The sequence below is a fragment of the Centruroides vittatus genome, unplaced genomic scaffold, assembly GCF_030686945.1.
Source record: "Centruroides vittatus isolate TY-2023 unplaced genomic scaffold, ASM3068694v2 contig_482, whole genome shotgun sequence".
NCBI lineage: Eukaryota > Metazoa > Arthropoda > Arachnida > Scorpiones > Buthidae > Centruroides > Centruroides vittatus.
Genome location: NW_027122272.1, coordinates 1,285,541 through 1,308,199, shown reverse-complemented (window position 1 = coordinate 1,308,199; position 22,659 = coordinate 1,285,541). Strand labels below are relative to the sequence as shown.

Below are 22,659 nucleotides of genomic sequence, written 5' to 3'. Positions count from 1 at the left end.
ATATGAATTTTTTATATTTAGCTTAGATTTAATATAGTTTACTTTAACTGAAAAAAGCAAGCTGCAATATGAAATCAATAGATTGGACTGATAACTAATAGTAAGAAATATAGGCTTAAATCAATTAAATGCGATTTAATTGATAAGTGTATGGCATTCACAATTTAAAATCTTGTATTTAAGTCACATATAAATTGAATAAAGAGTAGAGATCCAAATTTAAAATGTACAGTACGTGCAATTGACATGGAATGAAACGAAGGACACGATTTGATTTCTGTCAAATGTTCTAATAACTAGAATAAAATGTACTATTGGATATATGTAATATAAGAATGCTTTCTTATACACTTCAATCTTGACAATAGAAACATTATGTTATCAAGTCATATAATCACGTAGTTACTATATGATTGATAATTGAATAAATGGTGTCAAAAATGTAAACTCTGAAATATAAGTTAAATATCTACATAAAGAGCTGAAATTAACTATTTCAGAGAAGGAAATAAAAAGAAATTTATTAAAAGAAAGAGAAAAAGTGATAAGTGACGTTGAGTAACTCATTCAGCACGTTATTGAAGGACGAAGATTCAGTTCCATTTGAGGTTAATCACATTTTCTGGCTGGTATTTAGCTACTTTGGACATCATTTGTTTCTTATATTGTTTAAAAGAATTTAATCACAATTGAAAAGCATTTTCACTATTTGTAATAATGATTTTTCTTTAAACCTTGTCATATTTTGTTAATTATTTAAGTAAGCTTTCTTTGGAACATAACAATTCGTTATTCAGTCAGTCATATGAGAAATAAACTTACTTTATTGCATATCTATCTAAAATTTATAGCTTGTTTCAATATCTCTTCAATTCCATTGATTTATGTAGTAACTTCTATTTTGTAATCCTTATACAATTGCAACCGAATGTAAAAATTCAGTTCATGTTTCAAAAAAATACGCATAAAAATGGTGAATTTATTATAAATTATATTACAAATATACATCAGTATATTGAAATATTACGACTGAAGATATAATATATATTATCTATTTAAAACAATAAATTATTATTCAGTAAATAGTATTATATTTTATTACGCATATCACATCCTTATTAAAATCTAACTTGAAAAAATAATAACAATCTTGCTTAATAACTTGAATAGAATGATAGAAAGATAATTAATTAAAAATTAATTTAGACAATGAATTCATTAAAAATTTCTCATAGAAATGTAACACAAAGTCTCACAATTTGTCTCTTTTCAAACCGCAAGAACAATAATTGTGAAGATTGTTTCTTCAGTTTGTGAAATTTTAAATAACTATAATTGTTGAAGTAGTAAATGTGAGTTTCAATAGCACACTTTACAGAGAATATATACAGTGGGTGATCGGTTAACGAACATAGTCCGTTCCAAGACTTTGTTCGCTATCCGAATTGTTCGTTAACCGATTATCGATTTATCATACGTTTTTATGGGAATTTGATTAATTCGTTCTGGAGACCCAAAAAAATAAAAAATATATAGTTCTTACTACGTTTATTTATATGTAATAATAAAAATACATATATACACAGTTTTGCATTTTTATTAGTCATGCTTTTTCCGTTTGTGGAAGTTAAAGAATCTTTCTAATGTCGATTGCTTTTCTCTCTTCGGGATTTTCCAGAAGTAATTAATAGCATTGTAATTGTAGAGATCCCTAAGCCTATTAACCTCAACCTGGTTTGGATGCCATTCTAAGGCGTTGTTCTGACATCTTCCCACTTCATCAAAAGATTTTTAATAGCAGATATCGGCATTAATCATCTTTTTCAGAAGAAAACATATCTCGCCGAGTTTCTTGGCGTTCTTCTGTCGTCAGATCAGTTTCAGGTTCCATTATGAGCTCTTCCGTGTTCTTTATTTCTCAAATGTGATTTTTGTTACTCCTTAAGCTGCTTGAGTCTTCTTGATTATACTGTATCTTTTTTAGATAAGATTGAACTGCTGCCTACTGTAGACCTGTTCAGGCCATTCTACCCAGCAACATCAGACATCTGCCCACTCTCTACCTTTGCTATTATACTCTCACCTTTCGAAAATAAAAACCGACGCAAAACTTAACGAGTGCCCGCCCGACAGTCTCGCGAATACTATAAAAGAATTGTTTCTGTCAGAAAAATAAAAAGCTGGAATTACAAGAGAAAGTTTCAAAGTTCGGAGGAATATTATCCGATCAGTATATACCGAGCTGAGCGTTGATGGCGACGTCTCCCGCGCTCCGGAAAGTTTCGAATTGTTGCTTAAAGACAAGGGAAGACCAATCGGTATTCATTATTTTACGTCGCTTCTTCTTGTGTTTGTTCTGTGAGGTGTTTTTCATCCGAACATAAAAATCTTTTGCGAAAGTGTTCGTTATCCGATTTGTTCGTAGTCCGAACTGTTAGTTAACCGATCACCCACTGTATTTTATCTTTATTGTAAAATAATAAAGTTTTCTTTATACAGATTCGTTTTCAGACAGTTGTTTTGGTTTAATAAATTTAATATATGGGACTTATATCCCATAAAAACTTTACATGGGTTATACGACATTATGACATACAGTAGATCCCTATAACACGGTAGATACGTTCCGTGTTATACGAATCCCTGTTATATGAACCTTTGTTATAGGGGGTCTAGTGTATTTTTTTCTAAATTAATAACGTTTTTATAATTTACGAAGTAATATTGTTTTCACAAAATTGTTTTGTTATTTTGTTTGTGCTAGATAATTTTTAAAATTATTTTCATCCGTATTCAAAAATGTACGATTGATTTTGTAAAATTATCTCAAAATTTTTAAATGAAATTTACAAATAAAAGCGTTCATAAAACAGTAAGATATTACAAATGACAACAGAATTTTGCAAAATAAGCAAGAATTTATGCAGTCGGCTTTAGAAAACTGTGGATTTATTATAAAAAATATCCAACACTAAATAACTTTTGTTATAAAACAAAAACTGTTATTTAATATATAAAATAAAATTGCAAAAATTTATTTTATTTAACAATATTTGCAAACGAATAGAATTCTTATGAACTATGCCAACAATTAAAAAATGCTTAATAAATCACATAATTTCTGAGAAAATAAAACAAATTACCTAAGATAGGCATATTTAACTTATATTGATTTAAAAATTAAAAAAGTTATATGACAAATACAGTTGTCTTCGTACATGTCGAAAATATCACACGAATAATGATATAAAAGTTGCATGACAGCTTTCAAAGTTGGACAGATCACTATTGTTATGGGATCCATTAATTCTGAAATCTACAGTGACATTTTAGAAACGTTTTTAACTTTTTCAATTGAAAAAATCATTTTTAATGATGAATTTCCGTTTCAAGATTTTAACATTTCTTGCCAGGTTATTGTGATCCTTTTTTATTTACTTTTAACGAATATGGTATTGATTTTAAAAATACATTTAGAACTGATTGGTCTGCAAACACTTCTGATTTCGATCATATAAATGTTTCTGAGTGCAATAAAATCTAACAGGTTTTGTCCAAACATATCTAAATATGTGAGACGATACCAAGGAATACTTTTAGCCTCGTACAATATGATTAATATTTTTATAGTTATTTGATTCTTTCTGTCTTGTGGGCACCAAGAGGGCCTCTTGGTGAGTCGTCCAGGTTCACAATAGGACGACTGGATAGTGAGGGAAGGGGCCGATATGTTACGAAGGACCACCTCCAAAAATTTCCTGGCGTTTTAAGACCCATCTGGATTTGATCACGGGTCCCTCAAATCGGTACGTTGCATCCTTAACCACTCGGCCATCCGACCATCGATAATTCTGTAGTAAGTTAAAATTTAATAACAAGATAAAAAATATTTTTATTATACAATTTCATAAAATTTTTAGTTACCCTTTATGCTGTTACTTAATTTTAGAAAATCGTATAATTCACTTAATATTATATGCAAAATGATGCAGATTTTAAGCCTTTTAATGGGATTTTTAGTGTTACATGATTTATAGGAATTATTACTGTTTAAAAATATATTAAACGTTTCTTTACAAATAATAATTTAGATGGGGAACTATAATGCTGTAAATGTTTAAAATTGAAAATTTCAAAATTTTATATTCCTTAATGATATTGAAAATGTTACTTAATTCAGTTACGTATTATTTGGTGGGAACTTGATACTTGTGCTTTAGATTGTAAAATAAAGTATTTCATTATATTCAATATGACATTTGTAAATAACAAAAAGTCTTATTTGTCAATAATAAAGATCTTTATTTTAAGTTTAATTTGATAGTTGTTTGCATTTATGCATAATCAATTTATATGTACTGAAATATCGAAACGATGAATTCTAAATACATTCAATTTCACTTTGAATAATGTTTCTAGTTCGATCTTATTATAAATTTAATTGTATATTTTATACATTATAATTGTTTAGTTTACAAATTATTTGTGAAATGTTTCATTTTAAATTTTTCTATTGTTTAAAACAAATTGTTATATTTGAAAAATGAAAATATTTATAATTAAACCTAATGCTAATCAAAATTTCTAATTAATTATGTTTTAATAATATTGTTAGTTTGTAAGCATACTAACAATATAATTAAAACATATTAAGAAACTAAATATATAATTCTATCAAACTTTGATGTTTATATATTAGAAAATAAACTTAAATTATTATAAATTCTCTATATTTATTTGTGATAAAAATTATTTTTGTTTTATTAAAAATACATAATCATAAGACGCTAACCTAACCTAAAGCTTAGTTATTTGTATCCATAAATTGCCATCTATATCATCAGTCGTCTTGCAAACATCAATCTATTTCATCGCCGACCACTATATTAAAATAAAATTAAATTAGGAATTTGGCCGCCTGTGTGCATGCATTACACACCTACCTAAACGTGCCCTGAGGATGACATTTAAAATGTCAAATCACGTGAAAAAAATACAAAATATCGCATCAGGATAACAACTTTTAATAAATACAGATTACTTACATAGATATAATCAAATTACAAACATAAAAAAGCCCGTATCAAACACAAATTATTACACAATTTTAATATTGTAGTATATGTAATATTACAAATTATAATTATAGCATTACAGTAGATACAATACCACAAAACATAAACCTTAGACAGTATTACAGACGGGGACACACAAAATAAATAATGGAAGAGCTACAATTACAGGTAAAACAATTCCTGATAAGGCCCACTACTGGCCGAGTGGATAAAACCATTACACACTGATTGGTCGTGAGTCCGCACCTGACCAATAGGCAGACCACATGGAGTTTTCCGGGTTTTCTCACGTAGCTGGCACCTAAGTAGAGGCCAGTTTCCCAAAGAAATTCTTTCCGAGAGGAACCCTGTTGGCAGATCGCTTTTATGTTGCATTGCCTTATCCTATCAATCCAATCCGATCCATCACGACGATCAGACATTACATTTATCGACAAAGTAAAAATCAGATATATCATAGACATACCCGTTCCAAAACCCACATTATACAAAATACTGATTTTAATTTTAAACTTATGATTAAAATCAATAAATGTACAGAATCATTTTACAGAAAAAACGCCGGTAGATAATGGACGTGGTACTATTGTGCCTTTGTTTAATCCTTTCTTTCACAGATGGCATACAACGTATATCAGAAAAAAATAAAAAAATTTAGAAACATTAAATTTTCATTATAACTTTTACACCGCATAGGTAATTATAAAACGATATTTTCCAGATATAGCATCATTGACATATTTAAAATAGAAGTACTGTATGTAACATTACTGTACCATACATGCCATTATCTGGAACTTTTAAACACAGTTATTATATTTGTGTTGTATCAGTATATCTACAAAATAGTTGTTTTACAGTAAACAGCTAAGATTTAATTGTGTTCTCGCATAAAAATTGTAAAAATTTAAAATTGTATTTAGTGATATACTGAGTTTACTACGCATGTAAAAATGCTAGGTAGGCGTAAGAATGACAAAATTGTCAACATAAACTAGAAGATATGCAGTATATTTATTTTAGTCTTACAGTTTTGTTTCCCATAGAAAGTTCTTCTCGGATGCATCACCGGTTTGGCAGATCGTCCATGTGTTATGTTGCCGAATCAAACCAATTTACCAAGCTAAATACTGCAAACCAAAACGAAATAAACCAATTATTTAGTACAGTTTTATAAAATTACCATACTCTATAAATTAATGTCGGCATACTTCAGTTACGTAATTGCAGTATTTACAATATAATTTTGCCAAATTTGATCTATTTTATGCCATTGTTCTGATTAAATTTATTAGCATGTACTGCCAATTTTCTTTTATATATATTGCCTACTTTATGAAATATTCTTATATTTTTAATATCTATCTCGCACCCTATCCTATTATAATTGTTAGGCAATTGGAGAATTTACATAATGATATTTTATTGCACAGATATGTTCTTTTGATATTCTTTCTAACTGAATCAAATGCTTTTTTGATTCAGTTAGAAAAACCAGCTACATATGTAGCTGATTTAAACAAAACAATTTGGAGTAATTTGTATTTTTTATTGAATGTTTAGTCTTCGAATGAATGATTGATTCTTTATTATTGTAAATTATGGTTTTGAAACAGCACTAGTTTATCCATAAAGGCTAAAGATTTAAACCTCAACAGAAATTTTGAGAAAAATTAAATATCTAATAAAAATTTCTGTAGAAAAGCCCTTAGGTTCATGTTCACTTGCTTTAAACTTAATGAGTTTCAAATTTCCTCAAATAGTTTCATAGTTAAGTTTTAAAATAATATTGATTTTAACAAAATAATGATCTAATGAGGTTTTTACCAATACTTTGATACCAAGATAGTTCAATGAAATCCAACGAAAATATGATAGTATAGTTATTTGTTAATATAGTTAGTATTTATTTAGATGCTATTTTTATTTTAAAATGTACTCTGTTGAAAGTCATTCATTTGAACAACCTCCGCTTATCCAGTTTTTCAATGTTGCCAATGCGAAAATTATCTGGTTTAGAACGTCGATATATCCGAAATTATTTGGAACGGCTTAGAAAAGTTGATTTTGACCTAAAATGAGAAAAACATGTGTATTGTCATCAGAAGTTACGTCCCATTTTTATATATTTTTATTTTTTAAGTATATGAAATTCGTGATTTTTTAAATACTTACACTGAACAAGTTAGCAAATTTTCTAAAAATAGCCGAAATTATGAACGTTTTCTCAGGTTAAACGATTACTTAACGTTACCTGAAAGTGTCCCTAAATCAGACAATTATCCGAAAATTGGCAACACTGTACTGTGACATCACCAACGCGCCATATTGTTTACATCCGCAATAGCTTGCTTACGATAGTTGATAAAAAAACATGCTTACAGGTTCAGATATTATCAGATTGTCATTTTTTACCGTAAGTTTCAATGGTTCGGAAAATCCGCTACTCTGGAACCTGTCTGATCTCAATCTTGACAGTAAGCCGGATTTAAATCAGAAGTAAATTTAACTCTTGTATTTCTGATTATAATGATTATTTGCTTAATAGAATCGTGCTAGGTTTTAAATTTTAAAATATTAAAGACTAAAGACTATCAATTTAAGATACAATTCTCAGGAATAATTAATTTGTTCAGTTAATTGAGGCTGTTTTTTTCATGGGATAAATCGAGATCTTATAGTAGATCTCGACTTTCATTTACAGTAGAAGAATAAAGTGAGTAAAATCTTGTCTTACGATTCGCTAGGATTTCTAAAATATAAAACTTGTATTTATGTGTGCACAAGAGGTCACTCAGCGTTAAAACCTGAAAATAATCAAACTAAAATTGTTCGTCACAATGGTGACAGATGATTGTAGCTATAATTCAAATATTTCAATAGAATTTGAGTATTTGTAAACTATTTTTAAGGGACTATGAAATAATCTATGAATATTTTATGTAATAACTAATGAATATTACTATTAGTGTTGAAAGATAAAATTCTAAGATTTTTCATAAAGAATTTCCATTATGCTAGGGGAATAAAAATTCATTATCAAAAAAGGAATAAGAACTGAAAAAGAAATGTTTATTCCAAAAAGTAGATAATATTGCTAATTTTATTAAAATGTTATGAAAAAATATATGCGTCTTATTGTTGATAATCAAAAAATAATTTTCGAGTTAAATTTAGCCATCTTGGTTTTTCCCTCTCTCTGGAGAAAAGGAATGTTTTTTCCTTCTTTCTTTCGAACTAACAGAAAAATCTTGATTAGCATTTTACAATTTAAAAATCGATTTTGTTGCCGTTTTTTCCAGAATTGTACAGAATTGAATTTCTCATTTCTTTGAGTAATTTCAGCTGAATTCTGGGTTTTTCTTAAAGAAGTGGATTTTGGTGAATGTCTAGTTTTTGTATTTCCATTTCTGGTTAATTTTACAAAAGTTAAATTCTAGTTTTACTATGATTATATGCACGGTTATGAGTAGTGAGATTATAATTATTTTTCTTGTTTACATATAAATCAAGTTTATATTTGCGTATTATTTTTTTCGTTTGCTTTGTTTTTCTTCTATAGTTCATCCATTGTTTTCAAATTCAAATTTCGTTCAATATTTTCGATTTTTAAGCCGATATTACATAATTTAACTGTGTGTAATTATTTTGTCTTTCAATTTAATTTTTAACATCAATTCCTACATATTATTTCAGCTAAATTCTATATGAGAAAACTTGAATTTTATCTTCCATACGTTAGTTATAATCCGTTATCGAAATTCGGAGAACAACATAAGCATTTTGTTCGACTAACTTCTTAAACTCGTCATTAAAATGTCTATTATTGGGCTGTAATTTGAAAAACTGTAGACCTATAAATTCTCTGACCTATCTAAATCAGACGTATAAACTGTCGTCTGTCCGTCCGTCTGTCTGACTTTCTCTTAATCTGGAAAACGGAATTAGACAGATGAAATCCGAGACCAGATATGGAAAGCTAAATGCCAGACAGCCCAGATTGACTATAGAACGTCCGACGCAAACCGAAAGTCACGTTATTTCAATTCAAACATTTTCCCCTATAAGGAGTTAGATAGATGACTGCATGACTTTATTGCTAACAGGAAAAGTATTATGAACAGGGACAAGTCACTACTAATTTGAGGTAGCGAGCATATATTATAAATAAAACCCAAATACATATTATCAGTTTTCATACTTTATAATCAATATTATTATACTTATTATATAACATACAAGTTTACTGTTAGATATAATTGAATACAAAAATCATTATAGGCTTATTTTTGACCTTATAAAATTCTATAATGTATTTTAAAATTATAAAAATATTAAATTTTATGAATAAAATAATAATAAATTACTATTATTTTATTATATTCTCAAAAATAGGTAATTTGTTTTTACTGTAAAATATTTAGCGTAAAATTATATTCCAGAAAAATAAAGTCTGTATTTTTAAAAATCTTTAATCAATATTTTGATGATTTGAACGTGTTTTTTCCATCAATTAATAATAATTAAATTTTTAAGATGTCTTGTAAATTACAGGTGGAAGCTGAAGTATTTCTCTTCTTTAGAAAACTTGTGAGAAATTTTTGGAAAGTATTTTAAAGAAATCTTTCAGGAAAAATTAAACAATGGACTGAAAATTTTTTATTTTTCTCAAAATTTTTGTTCAATTTTTAGCATAACACTTCATACGAACATAACATTAGATATGAATATCAGAAACTGAAACATTTCAACTGTCAGCAAGGAGCTGTTTTCTGCCTAACTCTGCAGAAAACATGGGTCAAGTGGACCAGTGCTGTCGGAAAGGATTTGTCAGGATTCCTGCAATCGTCAGCTGATTTCCTGTTCGAGATGTCTTCCGGATATTTTTCGCGACTACGTACGATATAACTGAAAATAAAGATCGTATTTTCTTTGATAATAATACTTTTTATTACAGTTCACAACAGTAATTCACTTGACATAAAATATTTTAAAGTTAACTTATTTTATATGTTATATTTTAAGCGTATTTAATTTTGAAATTTTATGTTAATTTTAACTTTGGTTTAAAATTATTTAAATTTGATAGAACTTTTATTTAATGTAAAATTAATATTCAAGATTTATTAGACTTATATTCGTTGGATAATATAAATAATGTGATATTCTGAAATGGACTAATTCAATCTACTGTATTTAATTTAAATTTAATGAAAATAAATTAACATTTACTAAATATAATTACATATATTTTATGATAAAATAAAACTTATGGAAAAAATATTAGATTTAGTCATACGTAACTTGTCTTAATAAATAAAGTTAACCGCAGCACAATATATGTGTTATAAAATTATATTATGAAACTGTATAGACAACTTTATTACACTTTGGAGACTATCGTTTCTCTCTCTATCTGCTTCGTGGGAAAGAAGAAGGCCTTTTACTATATCTTGGGTTCGGCCAGGCCGCATGTTTTAATGTATTATAGAATATTTTCGGCATAAAATACAAAAATATAAACATCCAAAGCAAAACGTTTCTCTACTGTTCAGCAAAAACGTTGAAATTGACTGAAAAGTAAAAGAAAACGGATGAACAAAACATGGTACTTTAGTGATTTATGGATAACATTGACCAATTCCAAACGAAAACTTGGAAGACATGATGGAAAAGTAGAACTGCAAATGGTCATCTATCAACTACCAAGATACAAACCGGAAATCTGTGAATCGGAATGAGGTAACATTGTTGGTTAAAATATGACGAAAGAGGCGAAGAGAAACTGAATCATTCCTCGATAGATAATCCATAACTTCTCCTTTTCTTCAATTGATTAATTTGATGTAATATGGTAACGCAACATATGGACGATCTGCCGAAGGGGCTGTCTCCTGACAGGACTTTCTATGGGACACTGCAACCAACTACCAGTGTTCAATGCTTTTTATCCACTCGGTTACTTCTCCGATTGTGTTATTTTGGATGAATAAAACCTGATCGGCAGATGAAATTTATCTAAAGGATATTTGACTGTCAATAATTGTTTATTAGATATTTCTAGTGAAAGAGATAGATGAATTACAAATTTCAGTTGTTCATAAAAGTTAGGTCCTAAATTCGAATGTCATTAAACCGAAAAGAGATATATAAGCTTATAAAACACAGATATGATTAATATTCTTTCTTCTTGTTTCGAAGTCTGTAATATATAATTTTAATCTGTTTCAACAATTTATTTTAAATTTTAAGAAGAAAAAGCAATGATTTAATTGAAAGAAAATTTGAATTATTTGTCTATTTCCTGCGTTATATATAGGCCTAAACAAATAATCGATGTAAACATTAATGAAATATAGAAACCTTATTACAAAACAATGCTAGATGATTCTTTAAAAATATTTAAAAATCTTCACTAAAAATTATATTAAAAATTATTAAAATTTTTAAAATAATTAATATTCAAAAATATTTTATGCCGTATAAAATAGGTATTTAATTTTGTAAAAAAAATTATATTTTATTATATCTCTATTCTTAAACATTTTATAATTAATGGTGGTGCTCTGTAATAATTGTTCATTTCGATAAAGAGTTTAACGATGATAATAGTGTATTTACTATGTTTAATAAATAATGATAATTTTTAAGAAATCACATTTGTTTTATAACAAAATTTAATTCCTAAATTAAAAACGCAGTTGCAAGAAAATAACTTTTTGTATTAATATATGTAGAAAAGTTCAAAACATATGTGATTAGGACTTCTAAGTTAAAAATTCTACGGCAATGTTTACTTTGATTTCTGTGATTCTATTGGAAAGGCATACAGTAATATGCAATGGATTAAAGATACCTGTTCGGATTGTTATTTTTATACGAAAATATACGGATATTTAAATTGCATTCATATGAAAGTATCTATAGATGTTTGACCGTATCGATTCCTACAACTTTCAATTATATATTTTCGTTGATATTTTATATGCTGCATTGAATGGATCTTTTAATTACTTGTATTTAAAGTTATCGCTTGGGAAAAAAGAATATATTCACGAACATTCTTTCTATTTAGTCGAGTTCCCATCAGTGGCCAAATGGATAAAAATCGCTAAACACTAGGAGTTGGTTGCGTGTGCAAGTTCGCACCTTACCAAGATGCTGACCACGTGGAGTTTTCTGAGTGTCTAACACCTAATTTGAGGCCTCTTCTCTTAATAAGCATCTCCCTTGGCAGATCGCCCACGTGTTGTGTTGCCTTTTTTTTTTCCCCCTTTGTGGTTTTAGGCCCTTTACCGCTCAGAGAGCACAAAAAGGCCATGTTGTGTTGCCTTATTATATTAATACTATCCACTCCATTTAGTTGAATTTACTTACAGTTAACTATGTTTTAGTCTATTCCGTAAAGAGTGTAATGGATTAAATGATAAATTTATGTTTAATTTGAATAAATCAAATAAAGTTAAAAGAATCGAAATTTACGTTTTTCTACGTTAAACACTGTTGTTTGTAATGAAACTCCGTGGCAATAGAATAGTTATAATAGTGAAAAATAAAAAAGTCAATCTGTTTTGATTTATAAGAATGAAATATAATTTATAGAATCAAGTAATTTTATAAAATAATAAACTGTAAGATAATTTAAAAAATAGACGTAATGAAATGTATAGTATTAATTATTACTTGTATTGAACAAAGTAAGTAAATATTTTGAATATTTAATATCAAAATTTATTATTCATTTAATAAAGTTTTCCGCGGAGAAAAAATATGTAATATTCAGAAGTATTAAAGATTCATCGTGAAACTTCGAGAAAATTCTTGCAATATTCAAAATTTATATTTAACAGTTACAATAATGTGAATGTATTTTTAATTTAAACTGAATATTAGTGAATAAATTTAAAAATACACTATTACATTTATATCTCATGATTATTTCTTAAATGTTCCAGATTTTGATTGACTTTCAAAACTTATTAAAATAAAAGTTTATGTTAAATTACTCAATTTAGTCATTTCTAGTGTTAAAGCAATAATTAAAAAATTTTCCTAATAAATTACTTTAAAATTACCAAGTAAATTTATATCAATTTTATGTTCATAAAAATTCATTAGAATCAAATCAACAATGGATTTATAAAAGCAATATTTTGAATGGTACAAATATGACTCTAGATAGGTAAGATACATGTAAGCTTTGTCCATCTCAACAAGAGCAATAATATAATAGGGAATTGTTGTAGATATTAAGTATAATAATAATAATAATAATAAACAAGATATTGGATAATACTGTACTGAGTTATGTTCAATAAGAGGGGAAGAGTACAATATGAAGTGTAAACACATCAAAATAATACATTGTTTAACTTCAAAAAGAAGTAAATATTATATTTATAGTTAAGGTCAAAAATCCTAATAGGAAACTTTAGGTTTTATTTATTATCTACTTTTGTTTCGACATGTTTTAGAGATTTATATTAAGATTAAAAATAACAATTTGATTATCGTGCTTGATTTCAGTTGTTATTTATTTGCTTTTAATATGTGTTAAGAGACTTTTATATATTATTTCTATACAGGATATAATATGCAGTGTAAGTTATTATTGAAATTTGATTATTTTGTGAACTTTACTTACTTAAATATGAAATACTTATTAAGCGATTTTCTCATACGGATCAACGAAATCTAATATTTCCTTCTTGTAAAAAAATATTGAATAATAAGACGACAATTTACAGTGAGATTTTTTAAAATAATTGCGTATAAATTCAATCCAAATAACGGAATATGATAATAATATAATATATATTAAATTATTTCTGTAATTTACAATTATTTTAGTATAAAGTTTCTTTTTTATGGCAATGTATTAATCAATAAACAGTGTTCAGAGATTATTTGATTACTGTCTAGAATAATCAGTTGTATCATAATACACATAATTTAGGTTTAAATTCATTTTTAAACGAAATATATGAAAATTTTCTCTCTTTATTTTGGCATTCAACTGTGTCGTAGATTTAAAAATTACATTTCTTTCATACTTAAATCTTGACTATATTTCATGGGATATTCAGGATTTTCTGTAAAGCTAAAGTAAATCTACAGCATCTGTTTATCTAAATCTCCTCATAAGAGCATCATTTTATCATTAAAGGATAACTGAAGTGTTCTTTATCTGACTGCAAAGTTAAATTGATGGTCGTATCGTCTTTACTGGCTTCGATTCTCTCAATGAGGCTAAAGGGAATAATTCGCTTGACAACCTATAGATGGAGATGTAACACGAGCTGTAGACTCCATTAGTTGGAGTATATCTGGTTACGTGGTTTCCCATTACTGCACATAAACCAAATTGCTGGCAACAAAGGGTGATGATAATAGTTTTATAGTAAAATTGCAGAAAAGTGGACGATAAAAATGCTAAACTGGTTCAAATCACACACGTATTGGATCCGAAATAAAAATATCTTAAAATTCAACACTTTATTTTATCATTAATATCGTAGTCTAAGTTCTTGCATATTTTCGAATGTTTTCGAGTGGTATAAAATTCAATTATTTTTATATTGATTCTTATTTCATAATCCAAATCACGTTATTTATAATAAAAATTTATTTTTATTTTACAAAAAATTTGTTTTAATTTCAATCTCTTATTTCTCTACTTAATTATTCACATCACATCTAAAATTCTTACGTGATTACGTAATTGTAAATTTTTCTCATTTTAAATGAAATTCTGGAAAGATTTCTTATCGAAACTCAAATACGTGCAAGTCATTTAAAATTTCAAATTATCAAATTTTATTGTTCTTCTCTCGCTACAGATTTTATATATCGTTCAATCCTAGACTATGATTTAAAATACTTGAATATTTCTCGATTAATTATTAATTATTTCTCTAATAATTATTAAAAACATAACATTTATAATTTTACTCTATTAACGATTACTAAATTAAATTAAAGAAGTGTTTGTTATTTTTTGTGATTAGTTCCCAGAAAATTATTTAATTTTGTTTTACTTTACAATTAAAAGCGAAATAATGTAAGAAATGACAATTATAATAAACATAACATAATAAAAAATGATTAGAATAAAGTTTTGTCACTTCTAAATGTTACAGCCGTAACGAATATTTATTTCTAAATCAAATGAAGTTTTTTTCTTTTAAAAATTCTTCTCGGATTAATTATTTATTATATATATTAATTTATTTAAGTTCAAAATGTAAAATTTGACAAAACGTATGCGAATTTACTTATTTGATATTTAATTCGCTGTTACAGCGTATCAAAATTTTTTCCTATACTGTGAGATAATTAAATTTTATTAATACTGTTATGAACTTTGCGGGAAGATGAAACACCTTACGCTATCTTCTTTATCATACACTTTTGCTTGTAAATGTTATTCTTATCGCTTCCTATAAACTTATGATTTGTTGGTCTTCCTCAAGCGATTTTTGTCAATTTTCCTAAGGGATCAGCATCTTGGAGAAAGTTTCTAACTATAAAATGATAATCGGTTTTGTTGCGTGCTTCGTAGTAGGTGTGTTAAATTATACTCTCAAATTATTATTGATTACACAGCATTTGTTATATTTTTTTTATTCATTGTAAAATAATACACGCGGAAGTATTTTAACATAACCAATAGATTATTACACTTGATACTTGTTTTAAAAAGAATTTTTGAGTTTATTTTTTAATTATTTAACCTTGCTTAAGAATGTATCAATTCTAAAATATCAAAATCTTTGTAATATATGAAACTTTTTAAAAAATTTTGACTAGCGGAGATATCCGACGTTTAGTATTGCATTTTTAACATTGTGGAAAATTATAAAAAAGACAGTTTTTATTATATTTACAACTGATGTAAAATACTTCTAATTAAACGCAGAGACGCCCAACTACATTATATTGAAAAAATCAAGTTAATATATAATTAATATAAATAACACTCGTAAATCTTTAGATATATGTCTGTATTTGCTCACAGTGTGATGTTTAGAAGTGCTCTAATACTACAGAATGCCACAATTTTATTGGCCAGACACACATTACAGGACCAATTTTTTTTCGCACAAATAGCATTCGTCTACCTTCTCCTGAATGTGAAAATGATTTTTGGAAAGTTTGGTTGCATTTTCTTAAATTGTCTTCAAATGCGTAAAGAACATACAGACAGACTAATATCTTCTTTATATATTCTGTATATTAATTTCTTTAAATAAACAACTTCAAAAAATTTCAAACGAATATATACAATATAATTCTTCCATATTTATTTTGACTTCAAGGCTAATTTTATTTGATTATTCACAAAACAAGTGCAGTTTTCTCTATATATGTTTTGTAAACAATCAAATAAAAGGCAATGTAATTTTCAAAGACTTTAATCATTAAATGAAAATTAAATATAATAGAAATAAATAGAACAAATTAAAAGTTCATAGATTATTAGCCATTATACTTTTCATTCATTTGTTAAAATATTTATAAGAATTTTTTTAATATTAAAATTAAGTAAATTTTCATTAATAAAACTTTAATTATTTTTCAGACTTAGCAGAAAGCCAAGTAAAATTTGATTCAAATGGTGATGGTTTGCCGCGTTACAGTATCTACAATTATCAAAGAAAAAATAATAGCAATCAGTTTGAATATAAATGGGTTGGAAGTTGGCTAAACGACGAACTGCATATATCCTTAGAAAACGTATCTTGGAACAATGCTACAACTACAATTCCCGAATCGTTCTGTAGTGCTCCATGCGAAATAGGTCAAGTGAAAGTCGTTCAAGCGAATGATGATTGTTGCTGGATCTGCAAAGACTGTCAACCTTGGGAATGGGTAAAAGATAATCTGACATGTGAGGACTGCGGTCAAGGATATTGGCCATATCCAGATAAAAGCGGTTGTTATCCACTTAGACAAAAATATATCAAATGGGATAGTGTATTTGCAGTAGTACCCATTGGCATTTCTTGCCTTGGTGTGATTTTAACTGTTGCAGCTGTGGTTGTATTTATTATTCACAATGACACTCCCATTGTTAAAGCATCGGGTCGAGAACTTAGTTATATGCTCTTAGGAGGTATACTGATTTGTTTCATCATGACTTTTGTACTTTTAGCGAAACCTTCTGCCATCATCTGCGGTCTGCAAAGATTCGGTGTTGGATTTGGTTTTTCTGTTATTTACGGTGCCCTCCTGACTAAAACCAATAGGATAGCTCGAATCTTTGATAGTGCAAGAAAATCTGCTCGAAGACCTAATTACATAACTCCCAAATCGCAAGTCATTATAACTTTGGTGCTCATATCTGTTCAAGTGTCCGCAACTATTATATGGTTTTTTATAGAACCACCAGGTACCCGTCAAGTTTCACCTAATGATAGGAGGGACGAAGTTATTCTTAAATGTAAAATTGAAGACTCAAGTTTTTTAGTCTCTCTTCTCTACAATATGGTTCTTATCACTACTTGTACTATTTATGCCGTTATTACTAGAAAAATTCCAGAAAATTTCAATGAATCCAAATTCATTGGTTTCACAATGTATACTACTTGCATCATATGGTTGGCGTTTGTACCAATATACTTCGGTACGGGAAACTCATTTGAGGTAAGTCTGTTTATTTAAAATTATTGTACAAAAATGAATTGCTAATTTATGAATATTTGTTTTTTTATACGAATTGTTATTGTTAATACAGTAGAATCTGGTTAACTCGAATCGGTCGAGGGAGGGGGAATTCTGACTTCAAGTTAAAAAGTTTCGAGGAATTCAAGTTAACCTGTTTGATTTAACATGTTACGGTAGACGATTGGGAAAAGAAAGTGATTTGAGTAAACGCCTTCGAGTTATCCATGTTCGAGTTAACCAGGTTCCACTATACTTTTTCTACTTTTTGTAGCACCATTTAAAGGGTAGGAGTTATTAAAATAAATTTTAAACTGAATACATTATTTAAATTATATAAAATAGATTAAATGCAATTTCAATTGCCTAATTAATCTTTGATTTTGTGTTTCAAATAATTGTAAAACTGTAGTGAATAATAGCAAGTATAAATTATAATACAATCGATTTTTGAAGCAAATATACAACTTTATTTTTGCAGAAGTTATTTATTTATCATTATAACTGAGAAACAAGTTTTTCAATAAACATAAATGCATGTAAATAAGAAAATATGTTTTTATTCGGATTTTTATTGAAGAAACTAAATTAATCAATTGAAATATTATGTATTTATAAAAGACCAAATAACAAAGTAAATATTTAAAAATATGAGAATATTTAAATTCTCATTTAAAATGAAATTTTTATTTTTATTTTTATTATTTTTTTAATTTATTCTCGAGACAATTTATGCTTATCAACTAAAGAAAATAGGAAAATATAAAAATATGAAATTAAAATAATAATCTAATTATATGCTAAGGGGCTTTAATTTTCTAATTGTTAAAATGATTATACTTGTCCTAGAGGATAGATACTACATTTAATAAAATAGTTAATATATTAAGAAACTTTTGTAAAATTAAAAGAAAATTAATTATGTTAAAATAATACAGAATAAATTGATATTTTAATAAAGAATTTAGCATAAAATTTATTCTACTTGAGATAATTGATTGGAAATATTAATAGAAAGAAAAACTCTAAATAATTACTATAAATTTAAATAATAATTAAATCGGTAATATTTATTTTCGTAATTAATTTTAAAAATTGTAATTAATATATTTAAATTTTTTAATAATGAATGTAAAATTAAGAATTTCTACGTCTTAAAAGCAATTAAAACTTTACAAAATTAGTTCGAATAATTACAATTAGATGATATTAGAGAACATTAGAGACAATGAATATTATTCAAGAAGAATCATTTCTTTTATTTATATTTTCATTATTATAGAAACATATGAACTATATAAAGTATTGAATTTTATTCAGTATTAATTTGAAATATCTAACATTTATATTTTAAAAAATCATTTAAACCACGAACGACCAACAAATTAATTAGGATTAAATGAAAGCCTGTAATCGTTAAATTTGCACTACAGAAAGACAAACAGTCGTTAATAATATATACTCAGATAAACATTTAAATATTGTTAACATAGTAAATATTTTTAAAATTATTTGAATATTTTCTATCTAAAATTCATATTACTTATTAAACTATTAAAAAAATTCGTATAATTTTTATTAGAACAATATATAGACTATCACATTTAATAACAGTACGTGGTATATATGCTTATACATATATAATAATACATTTTAAAAGATATAATTACTATAATATTTTTATATCTAATTATTTAAATTTTGATCCAATTAATATGCTAAATTTTAAAATAAAAATTCGAGTATAATTACAATAGTAGATTAAGTACAATTAATTAAAAACTTTGTTATTGAATGGATTATTAAATATCCTAATTAGCATCGTTATTTATTATTGATCGTAAAATATGATTATATTTAATTTAATGCGTGATGTAATTTATATTTTGTCTTGGTTATTTGAAAAACTAATAATTATAATACAATCCTCGATTCAACGAACTAAGTGGGGGAGTGTGTGCGATTGCCGCAAGTGCGTTAAATCGAGGGTCTACTGTATTATTAAATTTCATTAAGAATATTTATATATTCCTAATTAATATATTAATAACTATCAATAGCTATAAAGTATTAATTTTTAGCTATTTCTTAATTAATTAAATCATTCAATTTTCGTCGTAATTAAGTATATGTAAATTATTAATAACATTATTGCAAAATGCATTTAAAAGAATATAAATTTTAATTCGTTTAACAATTATAAATTATCATAATAAATTATTTTCATAATACGTTAATAAAACAATTATTTATAAGTAAAATTATGTTAAATGTTTTAAATTTTATAGTTAATTTTAATTAGGATTTTTATTAAATTTGTTTTGAAAATTATTTAAGTAGAGAAAATATTCAAAGATCTTATAAGATGTATTAAAAGGAAAAACGATCCTTAAAGACATTCAAGTACTACTTGTTGACATATCTATCTCACTCTAACGCAAACCACGTATTCTTTACTTAGTTTTGAGAGGATGGGATTACTTCATCTCTTTCCATTATCCTTGATTCCACTTGATATAGAAAAAATAATTTTTGAAGGTTACGAACAAAACTTTTATTGTTTACGCTGAAAACGGAGCTAAATTTGTCATTAGATAATTTAGATTTTAAGAATAAATCTTGTTAGAAAAGTATTGGGTTATTAAATTGGATTATAACATTGTTTATTGGATTATACTGAATTTAACGTAATATTTTCTGTAAAATAACGGATTTATATTTATGTTCAAACTGCTAAAAGGTGATAATGTTTGTTTTCGATGGCATTTTGTTTAGTAAATACAAAAACAAAACAATTAAAAATTAGAATTTTATTTGAGGTAATAAAAGTAAATATTTACCATTTTAAGAAAATTTATTAAACGTAAAATTTAATACATTTATAGGAAATATATTACTTTTTATAAAATCATAAATATTATGGTAAGTAATTGATTATCTCTACGCTAGAATTGTCATTTAGGCAAGTAACGTATAAATAAGTAAGTATTTACAAAATATAATCGGATTATCAGAACATAAGACAGAAAGTAGAATAAATTTCTAATAAATTTTTAATATTTTTACCGCATAAATTATAATAAAGTTAATTAACATCTTTTATTTAAATATTGCTTCATTTACATGGTAGATGAATATATTTTATCATTCTTTATATTTAGCATGAATATAAATATGAGATGTATTAAAGTTCTTCAGATTTATACATAAATATAAATTATAGTAAGTTTATTGTAAAAGAAGTTTAGTTGTGATATTTTGAAGAATTAGAAAAGAATCAAATAATAAATACAAGAAAATTAATAAAGTTAAAACATTACTTTAAAGCTACATAAAAATTAAAATTTGTATTCTAAGTAATTAACAAAGTATGTTTAAATACAAAGTTTTAAGCATGTTCTATTAGATGTTCTTTAATAACATCAATAGGTAATAGTTTTTAATTAGTATTTACTTTTAAAATGGATATCATGAACACTTTTGACCTTATTTTTAATTTATTAATATTCATACGAAATAAAAGCATGTAAAAAATATGTTATATTTACCGTCTGTTTTATGGTATTATCATAATTTACCGTATTTTATGGTATATAAGAAGTGACGTAACTTTTGTCATAAAAAAAAGCAATTGAAAAAATCGCCGTCTTATATGAGAAGTTGCAATATCCCATAGGAAAATGACTTCCCCAAACGGTCTTCATTAGCCTGCAAGTAACTTCTACCTAGATGTTATTGCTTAATTAAACATATTATTATTATTATTACTGATTTTAATTATTTAGAAATGGAATTATTGTAAATATCAAAAGTTAGTTAACGTGAGACAATTATTTATCGATCAGTTGTTCGTCCAACATAAAAGTGTAAAAGTGTGTACGCTTTTTTAAACCAGAATACAGTAAAAAGAATTGGGGCAGCGTGATAAAAGCGTGGGATGGTTTAAATATACAAAATACTTTTCTCTTAAATATCGTTTGATGAAATGGAATATTATATGCCATAAAACACGGTATACAAAAATGAAAAATTCATAGACCTACTTAATTTTATTAGTTCTTGTATAATTTATAGCTATTTTAATGCACTCATTATTATTTATAAATTTTAATATATTTTTCTCTTGTTTTTTTAGATACAAATAACGACTTTGTGTGTATCCATATCGTTAAGTGCGTACGTGGCTCTGTTTTGTCTTTTTTCACCTAAAATATACATCATTATTTTTCATCCCGATAAAAATGTAAGAAAATTAACAATGAACAGTGCTACTTACAAAAAAGCGCCAACAAGTAGCACTTGTGGTACTTCTGCTAATCATGGTAAGTTAAAGAAAGTCCTCTTGATAGAATTAAATTGTAAGCATTGGCAAACAATACTCTTTACATGGACGCCATCTGTTGCATTAAAAGAATATTAAATATTATCATCCTATTTATTTTATGTGACAAAATATTTTTATTCGAACAATTTAGAGCATTATATCCAACTTATTAAAATATTACTATAATATAAAATTATTCTTTTTTACTATTAATATATAATATATATTTTTTAATTGTAAATTTTTTACTAGTTACATATATTAAATTAAAAACAAAAAATAAAGTTTATTCCACACGTTATTGCTTTTATACATCTAATAATATTGTATAGTTTTGGAAAAAATCGATATGTGAAAGGAAACATAACAAATTGCACAGAAGAAGACAAAATATAAACGGAAATTACAACGAAGTAGGATTAGTAATATGTCTGTAACCATATCTAGGAAAGAATAACTCAGTTTTCTGTCAAATTTCCATTTATAAACCATATAATTCGTAGACTAAATGAAAGCAGCAACAAAAATAATACAGTACTTAGGACAAGAATTGCATTCATTTGTGCGAATATATCTATAAAAAAATATGAATTTATC

The 22,659-nt window shown here is 26.3% G+C and overlaps 1 protein-coding gene across 9 annotated transcripts in view; it reads left to right on the top strand.

Moving 5' to 3' along the window:
- Positions 1-22,659, top strand: part of mGluR (metabotropic Glutamate Receptor) — a 127,526-nt gene that overhangs the window by 98,037 nt on the left and 6,830 nt on the right. For all 9 annotated transcript variants that reach the window (XM_067273519.1, XM_067273521.1, XM_067273526.1 and 6 more), the window contains 2 exons: positions 16,657-17,720; positions 21,874-22,060. In XM_067273519.1, the coding sequence (XP_067129620.1) occupies positions 16,657-17,720; positions 21,874-22,060 (1,251 nt within the window). The remainder of the gene's footprint in view (positions 1-16,656; positions 17,721-21,873; positions 22,061-22,659) is intronic.